Below are 17,696 nucleotides of genomic sequence, written 5' to 3'. Positions count from 1 at the left end.
CCGGCGGCCGGGCTGGGCCGCGCCACAAATTTCGCTTCTCCAGAGTCAACAGCTCGGTCTCGGGGGGCCATGTGTCGCCCCGGGGCCCGGGACTCCAGCTTGCAGGTGCTAGGCAGCCGAAGCCTGGCAACCAGATCTGGGGAGCTCGGCTGGCGCGGGGAAGACGAGCTGGGCGCTGGGCCAGAAGAACCTCGGCCCCAGCCTCGGGCTGCGCCCACATTCCTCCCTGGACCGCGGCCCTGCCCAGCTCTGGGGTGTCGGGCCGCCACCCCCACCCCTGAAGAGACCACATTCTAGGCAGGCAGCTGATGTTTTTATTGGCGCGATTTCCCAGTCATCTGGAAAACTGGTCTGGCCCAGCTAGCTACCCTTTCTCCCAACCTGCCTTGGGGGAATGGCTGGGGTGAGGGGCAAACTTCAGCAGGGATCCCCCTCTGCAGTAGACCCTTTGGTGCCCTTGCAGATGCACTCCCAGTCCGCTCAGAAGTTGTGCAATGAATCTATGCCTCAGGATCTCTCAGGATCTTGGAGTGGGAGGGGGGGGGAGGCTCCCTGTCCCAGGCAATGCAAAAGCTAGTCGGCCAGAATGGCCAGTCCAGGCAGGACGGGGCTTGCCCTGCTCCAAAGCACCGAGCTGCTCTCCCAGGGGGCACTGGTGACTTATTTTCCAACTGGGCCGGCGTAAGGGGCAGGATCTGGGTGGAGTCACAGCCGCCTTCAGCTTTTTTCTGCCAAGACTCTGGAGACCACCCTGCTTGGGAAGGTTGGGTCTGGTTTCCGACTCTAGCCAGGCGGGACCCTGGGGACACCGACTTAAGAGGGGTGGGGAGAGAAAAGAAAGATGTTGGGGGAACAGGGTGGGTTGAGGTTTACGGATCTAGGGCCATAGGAGAGTGGGCGCGTCACTGGTTCTTATACTACACTGAGGACCATCCAGGGGGCTGGTGGGAACAGCATTGCTGCGGGCATCTGCGGTTTTCAAGCGGGTTCCAAGAAGAAGCAATATCAGGGTGGTCGGGAGGTGTTTCTAGGTGCCTCAGGGTGGAATCTGCTCATCTGTAACCGCTGGAAGGTACAAACAAGAAACCCCTGCAGCCACCCAGAGGGCAGCGCCTCCAGCGAGGGGCACCCACCTCCGCTCCCACTCCCACCCTGGGCCCTGGACTCTGGACCCGGACAGGTCAGAAGCAGAGGTTCTAACTAAACTGGACTGGGGGTAGGAGAAAGAATGCCTCTGGGCCCTGGGAAGCCCCTCCATGAGGCCCAAGAAGCAGACTCCCTTGCCCTCCCCAGGCAGGAAGCTATCTTAGCCTGCAGCTTCTGCTTTCATTTATCTGGGGGCTTAAGCTGCTTTTAGTGATTTGGGCTGTGACCACTGGGGGGGTGGGAGTGTGGGCAGAGGCCTGCTGGATTAACCCTTGTGGGGGTGAGGCGGGAAAAGTTATAACTCACGGCGAACAGCCAGGAGAGTGTTTCCATGGCAGCAGGACACCGAAGTCACTGTGTAGGGGTGTGTCTCATCCAGCTGCACTGGCCGAGGGAGTCCAGCATCCTCATCCCTTCTTCCTAGTCGACCCCGGGCCCCTTTGCCCCAAGAGTACACTTCACCTTCTGCCAAAGAGAATCGCAAGGAGGGAAATAGGGGGACACAGCTTAGCAAGCAGCCACCCTCCTGGATGCCGTCCTGGCCCCAGATGGAGGTTGGGCAGCCCTGAGCAGGATACCCCCCACTGTCCACGGGCCTGCCAACGCCCCTATCTGCCCCCATAGTGCCCACTAATCGATCACCTGCCCCGATGGCTACAGTGAAGGCATCTCCACAGGCCACCATCGCTATCTTCATGTTCTGCAAACCTTGGACTTGACAAGGTGCCCTGCTGACCCGGCGGGCATTGGTGCCCAACTGCCCATGCTGATTGCTGCCGAAAGTGTAGCAGTCGCCAGAGGCTGTAGGGGAGGAAACAGGAGAGGAAGGAAAGGGGTGCCTCGGCTGAGATCCTGAGGAGGCCAGGAGAGTCCACCTGGGGCTGCCTGGGCCCGGGTCCTACTCACCAGTCACGGCAGCTGAGTGAGCAGTGCCCAGGTCCACGCTGAGCAGGGGCTCCTGGTCGAGGGGCGCAGAACCTAGTGGTGTGAAGCTCAGGGCCTCCTCCACCTGCTGGTAGGGGGCAGGCTCCTCCCCCAGGGAGAGGTGGTCCAGGCCCAGCTTGTTGAACCTGAAGGTGGAGCCAGAAGCCAAGCCTGACTGATGGTTTGCATAGACCCCCCTGACCCCACCAGTCTGGGCAAGAGCTGGTCCCCAGGAGACAGATCCCACCCTGGCTTGAACCCAGCAGCACTCTCAGCCCCACCCTCAGTTCGGACCCTGGGTGGAAGGTAGGCAATGACAGATGGAGCATTAGCAGCCGGGGAGGGGGAGGGGCAGGCTAGTATTCACCTGTTACTCCCACAGGCCAGGGCTTGGCCAGGGACAGTGAGGATCATTGAGGAGTCAATGCCACATACCACCCGCTGGGCTTCCTGTCCTGGGGGCATGGACACCTGCTGGGGGCAGCTGTGGGACTCCCTGGTGCCCAGGCCCAGCCGGCCTACAAGGAGAAACCAGGATGGGGCTAGTTTGGGTTTCAAGGTTGGTGATGCCGGGATGAGGAGCCACCACAGAGAGGAGGTAGCCCCGTGAGTGCAGGCTGCGCCCTCAGCCTGCAATACCTAACCTGGGGCCCTACTCCTCCTTAAGGCCCTGTTCAGATGTCAACTCTGTCTCCTCCAGGGACGTCCCATGCCATTCCTTGGGTTCCCACATCTCTGGACCTTGGGGGGAGCCCTGATGCTCTCTGTCCTTTATTGTAGGGAGATGTCATTCCCCCCCCCCACTAGAATGAGTCTGCCAGGAGGACAGAAACCCCATGTGAGTCCTCTCTAGTTTCAAATGCCCAGCATGACATCTTTTTTTTTTTTTTAAGATTTTATTTATTTATTCGACAGAGATAAAGACAGCCAGCGAGAGAGGGAACACAAGCAGGGGGAGTGGGAGAGGAAGAAGCAGGCTCATAGCAGAAGAGCCTGATGTGGGACTCGATCCCAGAACGCCGGGATCACGCCCTGAGCCGAAGGCAGACACTTAACCACTGTGTCACCCAGGCGCCCCCCCAGCATGACATCTGACCCAGAGAGGGCCACCATAAGTACTGCCAGATGAAAGAGATCGCTCGTGACGTCATAAGCACCTGAAGGAAGGGACTCTTATGTTCCTCTTGTCTGTCCACCCACCACAGGGAGGGGCTCATACTAGATGTCCAGTAAAGCTTCGCTGAATGAAGAAACTAATGGAATTGGAAGAGCAAAGAGGGAGAAGGGGCCATGGGGTGGAAGGAGGGTATAAGGAGGAACAAGTCCCAGCGAGGGTGCTGTGGGGGGATGGAGCCCAGAGGCTGGAACAGGGTGGAGGCCTTACCACCGTCTCCACGGCCCCAGGCAAAGAGTTCTCGCTCAGTAGACAGGGCCAGCACGTGGGACGCCCCACAGGCCACCTGCACCATCTCATAGCCCAGCAGGGCCTCCACAATGGTGGGCTAGAGAGAGAGGGGAAGGAAGAGCGACTAGGCAAGGGGGCTGGGCTAGCTTCCTGGCTTCAACATCCCATGGAGGGATGAAGTTGAAAGCAGCAAATTCTCATGAGACAGCTGTGTCTTTCACTCACTCACACACACACACACACACACACACACTGCAAGCACTGGGGAAACCTGGTCTTACTGTAACTTCCGCTGGTGTTGCCCAGAACAGGTGCAGCCCGGGAGCTAGAGGGGCCTGTGGCTGCTGGGGATCCCCGGCCCCCAACTTGGGTGTCAGCTGTCAGATGTGCGCTCCTTGCCATTTCCCCACTTCCTCCTCCCCAAGGTACCGGCAGCACCCACCTGGCTGAGGTCATTGAGGCCGCCATGGCCTAGGCACCCATTGCTGCCACTGCCAAAGGTCATGATGATACCTCGGTCTGCAGAGCAGGGGTGGTGAGGAAAGAGAAGGGAGAGAGGTTGGGCTGTTTTTCCAGAGAGGCCAGTCCACAGGTTGGAGGGAGCAAAAAGTTGGAAGCGAAGCCTGGAAGAATGGGACAGGAGGCAGAAAAATACAGGCAGGGTGTCTCTTCGTGTGCGCTTGGACAAGTGACAGTCTCTGAGCTTTAGATCTGAGCTTTCCAGATCCATCACTGAGCCTCCCTCAGATAAGGATAATACACAGTAACTACCTGGCCAGGCCTAGTGTGAAGGGTAAAGGGGATTGTGTAAGTAAATCACCTCTCTCTCTCAAGATAATAAATACATCTTAAGTAAAAATGAAGCACCCGGCGCAGGATAACAATAACGAGTAGAGAGAAGCATTCACGAGTGAGCAAATGACAACCAATGAGGGAAGTCGCTCTGGGGGGGCCTTCTCGGACTCTGTGGGATGCCCCAAGTTAGTCCCCTGCCGGACTCACCGGTCAGGCAGGCTGTGAAGAGGTCCCCACAGGCCACATGCTTGATAGTCACGCCCGACTGGCCCTCCAGGAAACGGGAGACGAACTGGGGCTGCTGCTGCTCCACGGCCCCGGGCAGGAGGGCGCCCCCTCCGGCGCCTAGGGGCGGGGCCTGCGGGCCGGGAGAGCGGGTGGGCGGCACCTGAGCCTCCGCTCCTGCCCCGCCCCTGCCCCCTCCAGCCCCCCTCCCCCAGCCTGCTCACCTCCCACAGGATGAGGCGCCCGGAGCGCGTGACGCCCGCCTTCTGCGTGCGTCCGGCTGCCACCTGGACCACATCTGTGTTGAGCATCGGCAGCCGCAGCGGGGCGCTGAGCCCGCCGCCCCACGCGTACACGGACGACAGCGGTGGCGGAATGGCCGGCCGTGGGGGTCCGCGGGGTATGCCTGCGGGACAGCGCATCAGGCCTATTAAACTGGTGGCAATTGCTTGGCGTCAGGGCGCACCGGCGGTCGGCCCCGACTTACCCCTGCAGCGGGCGCCCGTGGTCCTGCTCCCTGTGCTGCCGCCGGGGGCCATGGGTGGCCCGGGGACCAGGGACTTCTCTGCCCTGTGGGTCACAGGGGGGGCTTCAGGACACAGTCCATTCCTGGCACCCCCACACGCAGGAATGGAGGACTTGCCCTGAGCTCCGTCTGCCCCAGGTTTGTTGTGCTCCCGCCGGGTGCCCCCCGCTGCCCAGAGCGCCCTCCCCCACTCCCTGCACAGGCCTCCTCATGCGGACACTGCCCAGGTCGGTGTGCAGGTTGAGGAGGGCGCGGATGCAGAGGGGCTGTGCCATGATGTGGCTGAGCGGGGGCCGCTGGGAGGGCTCCAGGCTGAGCAGACTGAGCACGAGCTGGCGCAGCTCCGGGCTGTACCGGTCAGAGATGGGCGCAAAGGTGCCGCTCATGATTTTCAGCACCAGCGCTGGCAGGTTCTGTGAAAGCACCGAGAGTGAGGTTGGCCAGAGCCTGGGTCAGGCTCTTGGGTGGCAGCACCTCCCGCCTCCAGGCCTAATGGGGTGGTCAGAGCCCTGCACTGAGAACTTGCGGTCTGACAGGGGACTCCCAGTGAGAGGAACTCCTGATGGCGGAGCTGCAGCTATGTCCTCAGAAACCCTAGGTGGTGGAGAGAACTCAAGTCTTGCCCTCAGAAGGGTCCCTAATCTGGGGCGCCTGGGTGAGCAGTAGTTAAGTGTCTGCCTTCGGCTCAGGGCGTGATCCCAGCGTCCTGGGATCGAGCCCCACATCAGGCTCCTCTGCTGGAAGCCTGCTTCTTCCTCTCCCACTCCCCCTGCCTGTGTTCCCTCTCTCGCTGGCTGTCTCTCTCTCTCTCTGTCAAATAAATAAATAATTTAAAAAATCTTAAAAAAAAAAAAAAAAAAAAAAAAAAAAAAAAAGAAGTGTCCCTAATCTGGTGGGAGAGCCCTGCCCTCAGGAGTCTTCAGTTTAATGAGGGACCCAGGCCCTACCTTCAGGAACCCATAGCCCGAGGGCAGCCACAGCTCTTCCCTGAGGTAGTCTACCACTCTGATGAGGGAAACAACTCAGCCAAAATGGAAGAAACACAGAAGTGGCTGGAGCCACGGACTTCCAGGGGAGGGAGATAGAGATTTCCCAATTGTCTCTTTGGGGGTATAACTCACCGCAGCTTCAAAGGCCCTCTTGAGACTGGCCAGCTCATAGAGGACACAGCCCAGGGCCCAGATGTCACTCTTCTGGTTGTAAGGCTTGCCCTCACACAGTTCCGGGGAGATGTAGCATGGGGTGCCCACCACCTGCAGGAGGGAAGTAGGTATTATTATAGTTCAGGGTAGGGGAGCCTCTGTCCAAGGCCCGCAGGAGACTGCTTCTTCCTGCAGGACCACCCAGCCGGGGGCTAAGGGGCCAAGGTCTTGGGGAGGAAGGGGGTTAGGATGTACACTGAGTCTTGGCCCTCAAAACCTCCATCACCCTTGAGGTCCCCTCTGTGCCCAGGCACCGTGTAGGCCTTGCTCTTGCTACTAAGGATCTTGGAGATGCCGAAGTCACCAATCTTGACAACCATGCGGTGTTTGTCCAGAAGGATGTTTTGAGTCTTGAGGTCCCGGTGCAGGATGAGGTGGGTATGCACGTGGTGCAGCGCGAGCAGGATCTGCACAAAGAAGTGTAGGATGGTCTCCTCCTCCAGCAGGGAGTTACAGCGCTTTTGGATGAACTCAGCCAGGGTGCCACCTGCGGCCGCAAGGAACTAGTTAAGATCTAGGCTTTTCCCTGCCTGGGACTCTCCTTTTAAGAAACCAACAGCCCAGACAGGGCAAGGGCCTGCTAGCCTCACACAACTGGGGTCACAACTCTATACCTCTGACCCTCAGTCAAACCCATTCTGAGGAGGGAAGCCGGCTGATCTGTGACTGCCTGTCCAAAGGTGAGAAGCCCTTGGAGCCTGGCCAGTACAAGGAGGCTGGCCCACCTGGTGCGTACTCCATGGCGATCATGAGGGCCTTGTCTTCCAGGAAGTTCTCATAGTACTCAATGACATTGGGGTGGTTGAGTAGCTTCAGGACCTGACACTCATTTTGGGCTGCCTGCCGCTCTTCTTTGGTCATCTGCTCCACTGGGATCTGCTTGATGATCACCAGCTTCTGGTCAGCCTTACGCAGGCACAGGTGCACAATCCTAGGGACACAGAGTACAGGGGTGGGTCTCAGCGGAGCCTCCAGCCACACATCACACAGGGCAGACTTAGTCACTGGATGTTCCTTAGAAGAGGGGATGGGCACAGAGACTAAGAGGTCATCTAACTAAATGCATAGAACACTGAGTTCAAGAACAGGGAGAACTGACTGCAGTTCTCAGAACACTGTGTGAGACCTTGGGCAGGTCATTTAACCCGAGGCTCAGTTTCACCCCAGGCACAGTGAAGTTAGTCTTGATCTTCCTAAGTTCCCATAGACTTTGGAGTTAACTCCTGGGTTCAAATCCTGACTCTTCCTCTTACTACTTATCAGGTTTGGGGTTGTATGACATTTTCATCTGGAAAACAGAATCAATTTCCCTGGGTTGTTGAGAGGATCAAATAAGAAAATGCATGTAAAGCACTGAGCACAGTGCCTGGCACATCAAAAATGCTCTATGAGTGGAAACCGTTCATACTGTTATTTTCTTCCAACTCTGGTCAGTGGCCATAAAAGCAGGGTTCTTGTTCTCCTTCGCAACTATATTCCCAGAGCAGAGCCCAGTATTTAGCACATAGTAGGAGCTCAGTGAGTATCTGCTGAATGAATGGACTGTAAGATGATCATCTAAGGATCAAATTTATATATATATATTTTTAAGATTTTTAATTTATTTGACAGAGATAGAGACAGCCAGCGAGAGAGGGAACACAAGCAGGGGGAGTGGGAGAGGAAGAAGCAGGCTCCCAGCGGAGGAGCCTGATGTGGGGCTCGATCCCAGAACGCCGGGATCACGCCCTGAGCCGAAGGCAGACGCTTAACGACTGAGCCACCCAGGCACCCCTAAATTTATATTTCCAATTCAGACCTCTCCTCTGAGCCCCAGACTCACAAATCCAACTACCTGTTTTGCATTTCTACCTGAATGGCTTGCAAGCATCCTAAATTTTAATAAATTCAAAATAAAACTTCTGATTTTTGCCCCCAAACCCTTTCCTTCCTCTGTCTCTTCCATCTCAGTAACTGACACCATCATTAAAGTCAGACACCTGAAAATCATGCCAAAGTCTTTCTTCCATTTCACACTAACATATCAGTAAATCCTGTTTTCCATCTCCAAAATATTATGAACTCATCCATTTCTGACTTTTGTTATAACCCTTGGCCAAATCATTCATTCATTCTTTTTTTTTTTAAGATTTTATTTATTTTTTTGACAGAGAGAGAGACAGCCAGCGAGAGAGGGAACACAGGCAGGAGTGGGAGAGGAAGAAGCAGGCTCCCAGCGGAGGACCCCGATGTGGGGCTCAATCCCAGAACGCCGGGATCGCGCCCTGAGCCGAAGGCAGACGCCCAACGACTGAGCTACCCATGCGCCCCCAAATCATTATTTCTTGTCTAAAATACTAGCCTTTAAAATGGTGCTTTTCACTTCTGTCATCCTCAAATCTAAGTTCCACACAGCAGCCAGAGTGAACATTTTAAAAATGCAAATCATATCAAGACCATTCATTCTGCTTAAACCCCTTCCGTTTTACACTTGAAATAAATCCAACCTATTTACCTCAGCCTATTAGGCCATCATCCGTCCTTTGTGACAATCACATTTTATACCATTCATCATATATATTTATGTGTACCATTCTTGACCTTGCCCACTACATTCCAACTTCACCAGTCTTTTTCTCAGTTTCTTAAATACTCTGAATTCTTTCCCGCGTAAGGACATGCTGCTTCCTCTGCCTGAAAAGCTCTGCCTTCACCTTCAGATTACTGGTTTTCATTCCTCAAGTCTCGGCTTTAAACTTCACCTCTCAGAGAAATTCTCCTTGACCACCCCAAATAAGTACTCCCTGGTGTATGCCACGCTCGCAGCTTGTTATAATTGCTTTAATATCTTGTTTATTATTTTACTAGCTCCGAGTGGGAAAAGACCAAGCCTATTTTGGTCTTTACTGTACAGTCGGCGCCGAGAGCCTGACGGGTATAGTTGGCGCTCAGTATTTGTTGAATGAATGAGTCAGGAATCAAAGAACAGAATTCGGCGGGGGCGCAAAGGCTTGTCGGGGGCGTGACCTCGTTAGAGGCGGAGTCTCCCAGCTGGGACCGGGACCGGAAGCCTGGGCGGGGCTTGCCAAAGGGGCGCTCACGCCTCGGGGCGCGGCTAACCGGGCAGCGAATTCGCGGTCAGAGTTGGGGCTCACTTTCCCTCTCCCCGACCAATTTCCTTCCCCACATCCCTGGCTCACCCGAAGGCACCTCTCCCCACCACTCGGATCCGCTCGTACTTCTCCATCTCATTTCTCAGAGTCACATTTCCGGAACCCCCCACACCCAGACGCGGCGCGTGCGCGGACCCGCCCACTCTAAAGCCACGCCCCCAAGCTGCCAGTTAATCGCGGGCGGAGCAAGTGAGATTGGTGTAGGTTTCAGGTTTGTATACATGTTGTGCTGTTTACACAGTCCTTGCAGCCCCCGCGCGCAGTTGCTTTTTCAGGATCCCAAGAAATGGGGTTTTATACCATTTCTTGGCGCTTTTGGCGGCTAGGGCAGCCATTCCCTACACATATGTCCGCATCCGACCCTCGCAAAGCTTCCTTAGACCGGAGGGGGTGCCCTGCACAACCAGTGAGGGTGGAAAGCGAGGACCGACCTCTCTCAGCCCACTTCTTTGCCCACTAGTGACTCCATTCCGGAAGGAGAGAGATTTTCATTGGCACGCAAATGATAAACTACCAAAACTGTACCAAGAGCGTCAGCACTCTCGGTCTATGGGGCAGGGAGCAGGGTTAGTTTCGTGTTTGTCTAGGGAGGGACCGGGGAAACCCCGAGCTGATTCACCTAGGGAGGAGGAGACTCCAGGCTGTCCCAACAAGTGAGCACCGCGCTCGTCAGAACTTTCATCACACCCCTGCACACACACAACTTTGCCGCCTTCAACGCTCAACTATAGGGAGAATCTCCTTCGGGGGAAGATGAGAGGGAAGTGGACAACTATCTGAAAGCATCAAAGAGAGGAGGAAGGAGATCTGTTTGACCCATGTGGGTTCCAGGCTTCTGCCTAAACGTAGGGGCCTGGTTAGTAAGATTGTCTAGGATCTTGACCGGAAGTGAGTTTAATTCCTGTTGTCTCCCTGTGCCTCCTGCTCTGTGCGAGCTCCCTAAAAGCTCAGTTAAGGAGCAAGAGGGTGGTGATTAGCTAAGAGACAGTGTCCCTATTTCTGAGTAAGTGAGGAATGTGAGGAAAGGAGTGTTTATGTTCTGTTCCGCCCCACCCCTCAAAAGGTACTCAAACTTGCCCACGTGAAAGACACCTCTAGAGGGGCCCCACGAGGGGTCCTTGGTTGCTGGTTCAGGCTGCTGTTGGCTGATGAACAAAGCTGCCCTGTGAGCAAACGGAAACTCCGAGGGGAAAAGCCGTTCAACCCGGGACACTCGTGCTCTCACCTAGAAACCAATCGGGCCGTGGTTGACCCAGGAGCCCCACAGGGGTTAATATGTAACCTTGGAGCCATCGAGGGAGGCAGAGCAAGCACCCAAACCTCTTGGTCCCTGGGTCTCCAGCGCCTAAGGCTTCTACCTTTCCCTCCCTCTTGAAGCATCTTTTCCCTAGCCCCGCCCCTCCTCCGACTACTCCCTTCTTCTCCTTTACCACCACCCCCAGCCTCGGGTTCTCAGTCTTTCCTCTGTTCGCACCTCGTTTGTTTGGAGGCGGGAGGGGATCCCGCGTCAAGGTGGGGATAGGCTGACACCTAGTGACCACGAGCTGCAACTGCTCCAGGCCGCTGTCCTGAAGAGTAAGGGTCACCCCAGCAGCCCGGGCAAATCGGCGGTCTTCCTCGTGCCAGCCTCCAGGGAGCTAGGAGAAGAGCTGGGACTGTCTGAGGGAGGATTGTGACAGCCGCTCGGCCCCAGGAGCCCAAGAGCGGGCTGGGAAGAAGGGTGATGGATCAGTCGACCCTTTCTAGGCACCGAGTCGATGCGGGGCGCCGTAGAGACTGATAAACAGGCCGGTCTCTGCCCTGAAGAGATCCAGTGGCCGAACAGGGTATGGGCGGAGACCATTATCGAGGCGGGGTCGAACCCCTCCCCAGCACCAGGGCTTAAAGGACGCGGGTGTGTGACGGGCCCCGCCCCGCTCTGCCCAGAAAGGAATTGAGGGCGGAGAGAGAGTTCTCTCAGTACCCGCCGAGGCGGGGGAGCCGGTCGCCCCGGGGAAAGTGGGGACGCGGGTTAATGAGGCCAAGCGAGCGAGGCGGGACTCCGTCGGCAGTCGGGAGGCGCCAGCGAGGGGTGCAGCGGCGTCGGCGCCCCCCGGACAGCCCCTTTCCTCCCGAAGTCCCCGGGAGCCAGGCGGGGCCCGGAGGCCCCCGGGAAATGGGGCCCGGGCCCTCGGTGCCGCGGAGGCGCCGGAGGGGCGGGGGCAGGCGGGCGGGGCGGGGCGGGGCGGGGGCGGCTGGGGGCGGGGGCAGAGGCCTGCGGGGAGGGGACGCAAGGAGCGCAGGGGCCTAGAGGGCTCCGCGAAAACTGTGAGCCTGGAGGCCGGCGGGGAGGCGGCCGGTGTGAACGGGCGGGAGAGGAGCCCCGTTCCCGGAGCAGGCCGACGAGGCGGCTTACGGAGCAGACAGACAGACAGCAGGGAGGGCCACCATGCCCCCACTGCTGCACCCCGCCTTGCCGCTGCTCCTGGGCGCCACGCTGACCTTCCGGGCGCTCCGGCGCGCGCTCAGCCGCCTGCCCCTGCCCGCGCATGTGCGCGCCGACCCCCTGCGCACCTGGCGCTGGCACAACCTGCTGGTCTCCTTCGCCCACTCCATTGTGTCCGGGGTCTGGGCGCTGCTGTGGTGAGTGAAGGACTGGGGGAGTGAGGGTGGCTGGGGGATCCCACGTTACTCTCCGCATCACTCTCTGGCAAGCCCAGGCCATGCAGTCTCACCTGACTCCGTGTTTAGAAAGCTCTCCAACTAGGAGCGGCAGAGGCCCCAGGGGAGCAGGAAAGCTCATCTGGGAACCGGGAGACACCTGGGTTTCAGCCAAGCTTCTCCTCACGTCCCACAAAGCCAATAGCGCGAGCCCAGATTCCCCGGGGACTGGGAGGGGTAATGGGGGAGTAGAGGGGCCTTGGGGATGCGGAGATGTTGAGAGCCTGCCTTCCTTCCCAGTCTATGGCAGACCCCCGAGATGCTGGTGGAGATTGAGACGGCGTGGTCGCTTTCTGGCTATCTGCTGGCTTGCTTCTCCGCAGGTAGGTCGTGCCCAGAAAATATTAAGTAGGTACGGAACAGGGAACTTTTTGTTCGGTTCCTTTCATGAACTTTTTCCATCCCCCCGCTAGGGTATTTCATCCACGACACGGTGGACATCGTGGTTAGTCGTCAGACACGAGCTTCTTGGGAATACCTCGTTCATCACCTCATGGTAAATGAGAAGCAGGGGATGTGGTGTAGGCTTGGTGCTAGCAACCTGGTCTCGGTTCTTTCTGAACCTGGGAGGTAAAGACCATCCTTCTTAACCCTGTTTCCAGCCTGTGTCCTACATCTCATACCAGGACACTGGAGGTTGTCAGTTTCTGCCCTTGGTGAGTTCACTTTTGAGGCCAGCAATCCATGGCCTTACCTATTACCTCCTTGAACAGTTTGGAAACCCTCCCCAGAGTCAGAATCTGTGGGCAGGGATCAGAATTTAATCATGTTGAATCCATCATGAACTATAATCCAGAAGGAATCCAGTAAGGATGGATTTCCCAGCAGTCAGTCTGGTAGCCTTGATATTCCCAACAACTTTCAGGAAAGCCATGGTATCTGGGTTCCCTGACACGTTATCTCCCTTGCCTTCTAGGCCCTGGGTGCCTTCTTTGCAGGCATCTTTTGGAACAGTTTTGTTGGCGGGGGAGTCCTGACACTGCTGGTGGAGGTCAGCAACATATTCCTCACCATCCGCATGATGATGAAGATTAACAATGCCCAGCACCTCCTCCTGTACCGGGTCAACAAGTATGTCAACTTGGTCATGTACTTTCTCTTCCGCCTGGCCCCTCAGGCCTACCTCACCCACTTCTTCCTGCGTTATTTGGGCCAGAGGACCCTGGGCACCTTTCTGCTGGCTAACCTGCTCATGCTGGACATCATGATCCTCATCTACTTTTCCCGCCTCCTCCGCTCAGACTTCTGCCCTGAGCGCGTCCCCAGCCAGCAACACAAAGACAAGTTTTTGACAGAGTGAGAGGCACAAAGCCTGCAACTTGTGGCAAGAGCAAACGCAGCCAAGGACAGCCTCGCACATAAGATGAGCGAATTAGCCCCAAGCCTGGGGCATCTTCAGAGGCCAGCCTCTGCACCTACTATTCAAAATGCTAATGAAGGCACTCCTCTGAAGTCCTTGTCCTTTCTTGGGCAAGGGGTGAGGGAAGCAGACAGACCGGTTGGACGTGGTCGTTGGGTGCGGGGACCCGTGTGATGAAAGCCAGCCAGTTCACACTGCCCTGAAGTGGATGCTAATGAGGACTCTGTGTACTGGTTTCCTACAAAGCCCCTTCCAGATAAAGGGAGGGATTTTTGTCTGTTCTCTTACCCCCATGATGGTGGCAAATTGTAGTTGTCCTAGAACAAGGAACCTTAATCTGGGTCACAAATATCTGAGCTCCCACTGTCAGGATTAATAAGTGTGGTAAGAAGGCAGAGTGTTCCAACAGGGTTAAGTAGACCAAAATCTTGCCCAAACCTTGTTCACTTAAGTGTGTGTATACCACAGTATGGCTTCCCCAAAGCCCAACCAGAAATCAACAAAGAAACATATATGGTGAAAAAATTTATATTTAGATTTAGCCAGCTGGACTCAGTTTAGATGATCCCAATCTGAAAAACAAAAGAGGAGCTTTGTTACTGCGAGCTGAAATGTCATGGTTAAAAAGCAAAAAGGTGAGGGTAGGGTCTATTAAGGATAGGGATGCAGTCAATCAGCAAAAGTCAGGTTTTGGTCACTAACAGACACATTACTTGGACAAGGTGGTGGAGTTCACAGCAAAGGAAGCTTACTTTGTTGGCAACATCCAAAGCATCATAGTCGGGAGCCAGTCGAACATATGCCTTCTTTTCTCCATCAGGCCTAGGATAAAGGAAGTCTTAATTCCTCCTACCCTCACTGCCCTCAAGCCTCCCCCTTTCTCCTAGTCTTTCTGGCACACATCAGTGCCACTGGTCATATCATCTTTTTCCCCAAATAGTGCCTTTTCCATCATTTGCACAGGAGGCTAGGGATGCCACCAAACCACAAATGAAGCAAATTCCCCTTTGTGGGGAACACCCCAGAACATTTTAAGACTGAAATCCAGGTAGGTAATCTGACATAAATTGTGCCTTACTCTAGGGCCTGCCCGTCTAGAGGTATAGGGATCAAGAAAATGAACACCAACACCATAAAGTCCTAGAGACAGGAGAGCTAATGTGTCCTCAAAAGTCCATATTAGATACAAAGGACTAGAATTACAACAGAAGCTGTTCATTTCTTAAGGCTCAAAAACTGAAACCTACTTCTGACTCCATGTAGATTTCCTGGCTCCTGACTGAGGCCCTACTCACCTGATCAAGGTGTTGACCTTGGCCACATCAATATCATAGAGCTTCTTCACAGCCTGTTTGATCTGGTGCTTGTTGGCCTTGACATCCACAATGAACACAAGTGTGTTGTTGTCTTCTATTTTCTTCATGGCTGACTCAGTAGTCAGGGGGAATTTGATGATGGCATAGTGATCAAGCCTGGGGAAGAGACAAAATGGTATCACCTGGCCTGGGTCCAATAAGAGGATAGGCCCTCTTTTAGAGCCCAAAGCCAGAAGAGCCCAGGTGCATCAGACCATTAAGCAATCATTTTTGTCAGACTTTGGTCGCTAAACAGTGTCATCATCTGCACCCTGAAACTTAGGGACCTGGGAGTAGAAACCTGTGCACTTTCTTCCCCTTGAAGGGCTTTGTTTTTTTAAAGACTTTATTTATTAGAGAGAGCATGCATGCACAAGAATGAGGGTAAGGGGAAAAAGGAGAAGCAGACTCCCCACTGAGCAGGGAGCCTGATGCGGGGCTCCATCCCAGGTCTCTGGGATCACGACCTGAGCCAAACAGACTGAGCAAAGGGTGCCCCCACTGGAAGTACTTTCATCCTTCAAGTGATTTAAGGATCATCTCTGAGCTCCAAACCCCCTTGCATTCTTTGAGTTCAACTTTTTTTTTTTTTAAAGACTTATTTGTCAGAGAGAGAGAGCGAGCACAAGCAAGGGGAGCTGCAGAGGGAGAAGCAGGCTCCCTGCTGAGCAAGGAGCCTGATGTGGGACTCAATCCCAGAACCCTGGGATCCTGACCTGACCTGATGGCAGATGCCTAACCAACTGAGCCACCCAGGCATCCCCTGACTTCAACATTTTGAAGGGCAAACTTCTAGAAGAAATTTGGAGACTTGAGAGGTTAAACAATTTACTTCAAGAGCATAAAGTTAGACTATGGAGTCTTGAAACCCAGAGTAGAGTTCGAAAGAATGCTGTTGCTTCACTATGAGATTTGATAGATATTTCTGCCCTCCCTGGTTGCTGAAAACTGGTTTGAGGGCCATTGATTGACAGCAACTTTTATTTACAGCCTGAGTTAAGCTTACAGTGGCTCGACCACACCTACCATACAGCTTTCCCCCTGAAATTCAGAAAAACAAGTCTCTTCACCTGGACACTATGTTCCTATCTTAAAACTAGACATCAGGTCTCAATCTCTCATCACACTAAATCCCATGTCCAAAGGGCGGTAAAAAGGGCTTTCCTCCATGGACACAACCCACTCTCCTTGTCTTTTTCTTAAGAAGCAGTGGGAGGTGGCTATTACTACTATTGCTCTAATTTGTGGCCCCCTAAGCTCAGTTTTATTACCAGTAGTGTGACACTAAAACACTCAAGACCCTAAACCTTTTGCCCATTTCCCTCTATTTCTTGAGTGTAAAGACTTGAGAGTAAATCAGAAGAACCTTTTATACACTGTTGCAGGCCTTCTCCGTCCAATACAGATTATAAGTGTCCTTATCAGTCTAGAATCATCCCACACTGTCACCCTCAAGGACTATTCCCTACAGCAAAAGGTGCAATGAATAACTAAACCTGGAACTCCAAAATAAAAAAACATTTATCGAAGTCCTACTTTATACTCCAAGAAAGCAGAATTTGAAACCCAGATCATATACGAATGAATAATTAACCTAACAATTAACTAACCTTAATAGTCACTGAGCAGTTTTAAACAATTCCTGCCAATATTGTAAAAACGTCTCCTTTCGTTCTTAAACAGGGCATAACAATCTCCTCACACTCCCTTTAGAGAGGCACACTCGGTACCAACATATATTTGAGAAGTCATTCTGCAGGTTTGGTAAACTTCCAAATTACGAATGGCCACCCAACATCTTTTCATGGGAAAGGGCAATACTGACTTGTTTCTCCTGGGGGCGCTCTTTCGAGGATATTTGGGCTGCCTTCGGAGACGCAGAGTCTTGGGTCGTCGGAATGTAGGTGACGTGCGAATCTTCTTTTTTTTGTGGCTGTGGACGCCTTTCAGCACCGCTTTCTTGGCCTTCAAAGCCTTTGCTTTGGCTTCGGCTTTGGGAGGGGCAGGGGCTGAGAGAAAGAAAGAAAGAAAACGAGGGCACGGGATTCAGAAGCCAATCACTTCCGTTCTCAAAACCCCTAGCGGGCGCTCCAGAACACGTGCATCAGTGGTTCCTTTGAAGACATCACCAAGTCTCAGGTTAAAATTTTTCCATCATATGCACGATACCGGGGCGAACTTAGAGTAACTCCAAAAATACGACTTAGAAGTAAAGGAACTAGCAATGATCGAACACTTGATACTTGACAAGATGTGTGCTAGTGGTTTTATCTACTTATATAGCTCTAACGGGGGGAAAAAAAGAAACTAAGTTGAGGACTATAATTCTTCAGAGGTCTGGAGACATGGAGCTCCGGCCTGCGGATGCGTCTAGTTCCCCAAAGTCAACAGTCCGACAGCCCTCGACAGGTGGTGCCGGCCGGGCTTGCCTTCCCAAACCTCCTCACACGAGCCCATCTCACGCGGCTGGGCCCACGCGCACCGCAGCGTGCCGGAATGCGAGAAGCAGCTCCGGAGCAGACACCCCAAGGCGTAGCCCAGCCGCTGTCCTCCCAGTTCGTTCACTCTGAAGGGATCCCACGCCAGCTACCTGGGGTAGCCAACCCCCAGCCCCAGCACAAACCTTCCTTCTTAGGCTTCGGCGCCATCTTCGTAAAAGGGATTTCCAAGGCTCGTTTCCAGGGGCTTATAGAGCAGAGTCTCACCAAAGAATCGCGATACTTTTTGTTTAAAGCTAATTGGATAACCTTAGCGCGGTGCCCTCTGGGAATGGTAGTTGGGTTTAATGTGCTCGCGAGAGTGATTAAGCATGCTCCACCTCTTCCTTCAAGAGTCTAAAGCTTCTTGGGGGTTGTAGTTTTTTGGAGACGCGTGTTTATTTGTTGCGGTGGATGTGGATGGTGTGG

General features: G+C 54.4%; 3 protein-coding genes and 2 non-coding genes across 6 annotated transcripts; 1 reads left to right on the top strand and 4 right to left on the bottom strand.

Annotated features, from left to right (window-relative positions):
- Positions 1-300: 300 nt before the first annotated feature.
- Positions 301-9,510, bottom strand: NEK8 (NIMA related kinase 8). Of its 2 annotated transcripts, XM_040641055.1 has the most exons (15): positions 9,403-9,510; positions 6,949-7,154; positions 6,478-6,710; positions 6,143-6,274; positions 5,226-5,434; positions 4,983-5,065; positions 4,720-4,901; positions 4,478-4,628; positions 3,918-3,994; positions 3,455-3,572; positions 2,438-2,588; positions 2,053-2,216; positions 1,789-1,947; positions 1,453-1,611; positions 301-1,065 (listed from the first exon to the last, which is right to left on the bottom strand). In XM_040641055.1, exons 1-15 carry the CDS (start codon positions 9,447-9,449, stop codon positions 1,037-1,039), a joined length of 2,100 nt encoding a protein of 699 aa, XP_040496989.1. In that variant the 5' UTR covers positions 9,450-9,510; the 3' UTR covers positions 301-1,036. The 2 variants fall into 2 exon arrangements, with proteins under 2 accessions (XP_040496989.1, XP_040496990.1); XM_040641056.1 differs by lacking the exons at positions 3,455-3,572; positions 3,918-3,994.
- A 2,144-nt stretch (positions 9,511-11,654) lies between these two features.
- Positions 11,655-13,527, top strand: TLCD1 (TLC domain containing 1). Its single transcript, XM_008695558.2, has 4 exons — positions 11,655-11,997; positions 12,316-12,398; positions 12,489-12,571; positions 12,992-13,527. The coding sequence occupies exons 1-4, from the start codon at positions 11,804-11,806 to the stop codon at positions 13,373-13,375; spliced, it is 744 nt and encodes a 247-aa protein (XP_008693780.2). The 5' UTR covers positions 11,655-11,803; the 3' UTR covers positions 13,376-13,527.
- Positions 13,528-13,949: 422 nt separating this feature from the next.
- RPL23A (ribosomal protein L23a) lies at positions 13,950-17,560 on the bottom strand. The gene is made up of 5 exons (XM_008695334.2): positions 17,414-17,560; positions 16,616-16,799; positions 14,731-14,907; positions 14,188-14,257; positions 13,950-14,007 (listed from the first exon to the last, which is right to left on the bottom strand). Exons 1-5 carry the CDS (start codon positions 17,436-17,438, stop codon positions 13,993-13,995), a joined length of 471 nt encoding a protein of 156 aa, XP_008693556.1. The 5' UTR covers positions 17,439-17,560; the 3' UTR covers positions 13,950-13,992.
- Positions 14,994-15,062, bottom strand: LOC121105070. The gene has a single exon (XR_005837500.1). It is a non-coding gene; the product is annotated as a small nucleolar RNA Z17 (small nucleolar RNA).
- On the bottom strand, positions 16,890-16,954 carry LOC121105134. The gene has a single exon (XR_005837560.1). It is a non-coding gene; the product is annotated as a small nucleolar RNA SNORD42 (small nucleolar RNA).
- Positions 17,561-17,696: the final 136 nt, after the last annotated feature.

The sequence above is a fragment of the Ursus maritimus genome, unplaced genomic scaffold (assembly GCF_017311325.1).
Source record: "Ursus maritimus isolate PB19 unplaced genomic scaffold, ASM1731132v1 scaffold_24, whole genome shotgun sequence".
NCBI lineage: Eukaryota > Metazoa > Chordata > Mammalia > Carnivora > Ursidae > Ursus > Ursus maritimus.
The sequence above is the reverse complement of the archived record's forward strand: the minus strand, read 5'-3'. Positions and strand labels throughout refer to the sequence as shown.